General features: G+C 45.5%; 1 protein-coding gene across 1 annotated transcript; it reads right to left on the reverse strand.

Annotated features, from left to right (window-relative positions):
* Positions 1-684: 684 nt before the first annotated feature.
* LOC119321025 (very-long-chain aldehyde decarbonylase GL1-5-like) lies at positions 685-6,037 on the reverse strand. The gene is made up of 10 exons (XM_037594885.1): positions 5,904-6,037; positions 5,547-5,770; positions 5,240-5,472; positions 2,781-3,000; positions 2,307-2,682; positions 2,116-2,223; positions 1,644-1,844; positions 1,450-1,548; positions 1,166-1,342; positions 685-1,080 (listed from the first exon to the last, which is right to left on the reverse strand). Exons 1-10 carry the CDS (start codon positions 5,961-5,963, stop codon positions 919-921), a joined length of 1,860 nt encoding a protein of 619 aa, XP_037450782.1. The 5' UTR covers positions 5,964-6,037; the 3' UTR covers positions 685-918.
* Between the last annotated feature and the right edge of the window lie 425 nt (positions 6,038-6,462).

Here is a 6,462-nt window from a genome sequence, read left to right on the forward strand (position 1 = left end):
GGGTTTTCTTTGTGATGTTGAGACCCATGTGTTGGGAAGTGACATTAAGGGCCAGTTCTTTTGAGCAATTCTTTCAGAATTGACCCCCTCCCCAGCTTCTCCCAGAATTGCCACTTAATTTTTTTTTACAATTCCTAACTAATTAGACCTTAACTAGCTAGGAATTGTAAAAAAATATTAAGTGGCAATTCTGGGAGAAGCTGGGGAGGGGGTCAATTCTGGGAGAATTGCCCAAAAGAACTGGCCCTAAAATTGTGTTGGGTGTGTTTGTCGGCGTGCCTATGTGGTCGTGTGACTCCATGATTCGGAAGTAGTTGGCGTACTTGTATGTATGTGCTTGTTCAATTGTCTTGAGCAAGCTTGTAACAGTTTTTACCCAGTTTTTCGTAAATTAACTCGGCAGCTCTCTTCTTCTTAATTAATGGATGAGGCAATACTTTTGCCTCCGTTTCAAAAAATATATACTGCTATAGTACCACCAACGTTTTATAGGTTTCTAAAGAGCTTGACAGCGAGTTAGTCTTCTCTGTCGGAGAGCATCATAAATTGGTCAAGCTTTTTTAATTTTTGCATAGTACTACCGTCGGCACATCACATCAGTTCTGAGTCAATCGAAACACTGCCGAACCACTCACCCACAATTGTTTCTTGGTTGAATTGCATTGTTGTTGACGCAAGGGCAGATAGCGCTAGAAATAGGTCGAACCAAGTCTCATTAACTCATTATCATAGGAGATGAACAATGCAGTAGTAATAGCTAACCAAGTAACCTTGGTAGTAGATCAAACTAGCAGTACTTGATTAATTATAGGCTACTCATCTGCTAACCGTCTGCTTCTTCTTCCTCGGCACGGCTCCAGCGAGCATACGGCATCCTCATCTGCCTAACGCTTATTCACTCGACCTGCAACCAGACGATCAAGCTTCGGCGACGGGGCGAAACCCATGCAGCAGTGCAGCAGACCAAACTTTGTCCATGTCGAGCACCGTGTCCCCGCACTCATGCTCGTCCCATCCCTCCAACGCATGGACGATCCCCGCGACGCGCCACGCGCTCATCACCCTCCTTGGCAGCCAGTTCTGAAGTGTTTTTAAACTGGTCAGCTCAACACGATCATATGGTGTAGGTTCTTGCAGAGTCGCGGTTCAGGGAGCGTGTCATTACCTCGCACGAATGAACATTCTGCAGTGTTTTAGGCACGCTCATCGCTGGAGTCGTCGAGTATGTGCAGCCGTCCTTGCGTGCCATTCTTGGTGGGAACTGTGAGTACGGGATGAACCGTGTTCCTTTCGGCGCCCTGAGCTGTTCGCTGGCATCTGCACCGTCTCCGATTATCCACACCTGCGAAATTCGACCAGCCATTCCATTAGCTGATCATTCGTGACGTGATACATAATTATATAGTTGTATGATGCCCACCTACTCGCACATGCATAACTTGTTCTTACCTTGGCAATGCCGGTATTCGACAGTAAAAGGTTGTCAGCTGCATCTTCTGGTATTTTCGGCTGAAGGAAATGATAGTCTTGCTTGTTTGTTATTATCACCTGCACAAGAGAGTTGGTTGTTAGTGTAAAGGCGTTGCCTCGCCGTGTGATTAAAACGAGGGAAGATGAAGAAGATCTGAATATTTTGGTCTGACCTTGATATTTTTCTTGCACAGAGCTGCAGCCACAGCACAGGCCACCTTGGAAATGTTTCCTGAAAGAACAACTTGATCCATGCCTTGGGGGATGCTATTGGCAACCACTACAGCAGCTAGACTGCTTCCATCCACCAGTTTTAACTTCAACTTTGGGTACTTCTGTAGATAAAGTTCTCCACTTCCGTTGAGGCTCTGTGCCTGTTGGTTTAAAGATATGATCATATATTTGTAAGCGGTGGTATCTCTAAATTTTCCCTACATGCATCTAGTTTGATCAACATCAGTACTCCTAGATCATGAGCATGTGAACTGATGATGAATACTTCATGTTACTCGATGTTTTTTTTTGCGGGGATTTTTCTTCAGAACTTACATAGTTGATTAATAGTGAACAATATTTCTTTCCACTTGATTTAAGACGATGAAATACAGTTTGAAGTTTGGACAGCTGAAGAAAACAATGTACTACCTGATTCAGGAGGCCAAGACTAACAACTTTAGCCCCCTTCTTGTCAGCTTCGCATATTGCCTTCACAATCAGGTTATTAATTGCTTCCTTCTCCCAGTTCAGTCCATACTGCAGAACGAAAAGGTTAGTCATTTGTCGACAATTGACACAAGCCATCTCTCCAGCGCATGTAAAAACAAGACAATTCTCACATGGAAACTGTATCTTGGTATGGCCCAAGACTGGATTCTGAGTTTCTTCATGACATTCCTCTCAACGGTGAACCAAGATCCATACGCCCACGTGAGGACCATGGAGAGCCACGAGAGAGGCCACATGATCCGCATGTACCACTTTGAGGCGTACGGCCTGGAGGCGAACTCGGCGAACCCGGGCCTGATGTGGTAGATGGACTGCAGGCTGGTGAGATGGGTGAGGTGAACCACATCTACGGCCTCCTCCTTGTCCTCGATTGATTTCTCATGCAGCGTGTCTGACGACTTGTCCATTGTGCTGTATATGTAGTCGTAGAACGGCATGAAAAGAGAGTAGTTTGTCCGGAACTGGGTGTGGTGGAGAGAATGGAACCTAAGACATTCAAGAAGTTCAGATCACACGCAGATAATACTAAGATGCAATCATTGCAGAGAAGCAGCTTGATTATTTGACAGAAGTAGAGTACTTACGATGGTGTGTACATGAGATACTTGAGAGGAGGGAACCATGTGAAGAGCCAGGTGGGCACCAGCTCGAAGTTGCAGTGGCCCATGTTGTTCATGAAGTCGATGTAGAGCATGTAGAGCTCAAACGTCATGATGGACGCAGTTCCTGTCAGAGCGCAGGCGATCATCGGGATCGAGAAGAGCAGTTCGTAGGCCACCAGCTCGGCAAATGGATGAATCACGGCTGCACCAACATGACAAGATCAGTGGCATGCAAAATGAAAAGAAAGAAATTGAAACAGATAAAACTGTTTTTGCAAGATGTTTGGCAGGGCAACCGACAAGCTTGCAGCTTGTCTTAATTAGCTGTTGGATGTCTTTCTACTTACTGTGGAGGACGCGACAATGCGGTCAAGAAAGTGATGGCTTGCCATCTTGTTGCAGGAAAAAGAAAAGGGCCGGCAAACAGTATGCACTTATTACTGTACTTTGTCTGATTGATTTATTGAATTCGTTTCCATGTGCAGTCATATCATACGTTTATGTTTGCTTGGAGCGTACTCATGTTAGAAACTTTCAGAAAGTCATTTGTGGTCTCCAAATCAAAAGATAAAACCCATGGCATTTTTTACTGCTTGTGAAAAAACAAACACAGCAGCCAGCAAAAAATTTAGACAGGCGATCTGTCTTACTAGTACGTATATGCTTTGTCTTTCGTGCTTCTTCTTCAGAACTCTTTCTGTATGCATTTTACACATACTTTTGAACAATGATTTAGCAGAAAGTTCCTTGCAAGAAGAAGCATTCATGCAATTATGGACACGTAGGTACGTAGCAGCACAGTCCCGACGCTATCTCCTATAGGCGGGGGTCAATGCGAAAGTTGTGAGTGGTGCGTGGCAGGTACTACGTGACAGTGAAGCGGCAGTACTTTGATTCTGTTTGGTCATAAATGAAGCATGCATACGCGGCAACGGATGCGCTCACTGAACCTCCCAATGGTCCCGGAATATGGTGTCGTTTCGTACCTACTGTCTCTCTCTCTCTCTGTTCCTAATTAGCCGGCTCAGAACATGTGTCCCTGCCAGTTTATCTAGGTTGTAACCCATGAGCTCAGGTACGATATCACGTGTATAAGGTACAACTTGATCGGCTTCTTCTTCTCTACGGTTGGCCGGGACTTCATTGACCCGGCCTGGCTGATGATTTTGTTTTTGCTTTTGTTTTCCTCACAGTGTACATGAGGTGATTTTTAAAATATTGTGTTGTATTATAAGTTTATAACAAAACAAGTTACAAATACGGTATCCTGAGGACATGTTTTTTTTTTTTGCAGAGCTGTAAATTTCTAAGATCAAAATCAAATGTATTTGGCACCATAAGAAATCAACAAAATTTGAGTGTGAAACACTAGTACTCATTTAGAATTTGTATTTCTTTAGTCTCTAAAAGGCTATTGGGTGTTATCTTTAAATTTGCATTTCCAGTATATGGATTTTTTTAAAGGACTAGTACTACTTTTTAGGAGATTTTATTAAGAACTACTTTTCAAGATCGATTTTAAGAACTACTTATGCATATCTTGTGCATAAGTAGTGTTGTGCCCTATCTAGCTAGTTGGAATAATCGTCATGAGAACGACATTTGGAGGCCGATTTTTTTGAAAATAAATCAAAATTCATACCTTTTGGTTTCATCAAAATCTGAAGAAAAAAAATTGTACAAGCACACAAGGATGTGATGTGTATGTATGTACAATTTCGGAATGAAATATCTTGAGATGCGATGTGTGTAAAAAGTACAAATTCATGGCCTTTTCGGATGAATAGTATCATGGGTTGAAAAGCCATAGATTTGTCTCTTTTGCACAACCCTCATTTCAAAGTATTTCGTCCTGAAAATTTACACACATGTGTGTTTTCCCTCCATGTATGTCTGTATTTTTGTCAGATTTTTTTTTGAAACGTAAAAATATGAATTTTGTTGAATTTTGAATTTTCGAAAAAAGGCCTCCATGGGGGCCGAGCTCCAAAAGCAACTTTCGTAATTGTCATAAATTATATAATTTTTATCGTATTATTTAGCTCGAAACTAGCTCGAAATCGTTACAAGCAGAGCACGAGATCTTGAGCTTGGCTCAATTTGAGCTGAGCCAAGTCGCTCTCCTTGGTTTACAGCCCCACGCACATGGTTTCTACACACACAGAAAAACGATGCATGTGATAGACCAGTCGGATAGCCGGTGGGTGAGTGACCCGCTGGGACGTCGGACTGACCTATGCCGGTCCAGATCTGATGCCCTTGCCGATTTTGTTGGAAAGAAACAGGCCATGCCCATGTCCTTTCGAACAGATACACTGATTGGCGCCCTCGAAAGGCAACCTCTCAACATATGTTGCATTCCTCCAGTAAAAAAGGAGCATACAGTAGACATGCACGGAAGAAAAACCACGTGAAAACGTCGTGATGAGTTGCATACTTACAGGTGATGGGCTCGGTGACGATGGAGGCGTGGTGGTGCGAGTGGTAGCGCGTGTAGAGGAAGTGGTGGTGCAGCGCGCGGTGGAACCAGTAGTAGATGAACTCCACGGGGCCGGCGTGCAGCAGCGCGATCAGCACCGCGCCGTCCGTCCTCCACAGCGGCAGGTCCTGCCCGCCCGGCAGGTGCAGCGCGCCCAGGAAGAAGAGGATGGCGCTCAGGATGATCTGGTCGTCCCTGCACGCACCGTTCTTTTCATTCACGTCGGCTACCTAGCCTAGCCAGCGAGAGGGCAAAGGGTGGGCACGTACCAGTTGCGCTCGCGGTCGATCTGCTCGAACTCGATGCCGCGGTCGACGATCTGCCGCTTGCCGCGCGCGTTCTGGAGGCGGGACACCGTGATCCAGGCCTGGTTGTGGAGCGCCCGGAGCATCATCGACGGGAGGATCACCAGGTACCCCAGGTCCGCCTCGCGCCACCCCTTGCTCGCCACCTGCTGGATGCCGTGCGCCACCCATGGCGCCAGCACCACGTACTTCATCCGCATCCGCATGCATGCCGGCCCGATTGGTCAGTTAATTTGGACACGATAGATTATTACTTTTAAACTATTAGCTAGCTAGAGTGCACGCGATGGTGGCGCAAACTTAGATCTGGTACGTACGTACCTTGAAGCTGCCAAGCCTCTTCCATGGCCACTCGCTGAAGAGACCGGGGTTTGTGGCCATGGCGTCCTGGGGCCTTGGAGCAGCTTGCTACCTAGCTTATCTCTTCTGCAAGCTTGAGAAGTCCTGACCCCCTCCGTTTGGTACTGGCAGCTCCATCAATTTATAGACTCGGCTGGTGTGCCGGCCTTTGAGAGTTCCACTGTACATGTGCATGTGGGACAGGACCCACATTAAATGACAGGCGCCGTCGCATGCCTGTTTACAAAATCTTTTACTCCATTTTGTGTTAGGAAATTCTGTCGTCTGAGGTACATTTTGCAAAGGCAAAAAAAGTTGTGTTACAGTTTTCTGGATTTCCTTTTACCGTGTTTAAGGATATGCTCCCTCCGTTTCAAAATAAGTGTCTTGAGCTTAGTACGAATCTGTACTAGAGCTACTACAAAGTTGAGACACTTACCATTTTCTAGAGTTTCGAGTGGCAGGGCTGGGCACAGGCGATTTTGATCTCTGGGGCACGGTCACATGACTTGGTTCACACAATCTCCACATATCAACACCA

This window comes from Triticum dicoccoides, chromosome 1B, assembly GCF_002162155.2.
Source record: "Triticum dicoccoides isolate Atlit2015 ecotype Zavitan chromosome 1B, WEW_v2.0, whole genome shotgun sequence".
NCBI lineage: Eukaryota > Viridiplantae > Streptophyta > Magnoliopsida > Poales > Poaceae > Triticum > Triticum dicoccoides.

Bases quoted from the DNA above. Each gene is read 5' to 3' on its own strand.
- LOC119321025 (XM_037594885.1), bottom strand. From the start codon at position 5,963: ATGGCCACAAACCCCGGTCTCTTCAGCGAGTGGCCATGGAAGAGGCTT. The intron at 1,845-2,115 runs GTAGTACATTGT...TTAAACCAACAG, and splicing joins GTCTTGGCCTCCTGAATCAG to GCACAGAGCCTCAACGGAAG. The intron at 1,081-1,165 runs GTAATGACACGC...AAAACACTTCAG, and splicing joins AGAATGTTCATTCGTGCGAG to AACTGGCTGCCAAGGAGGGT.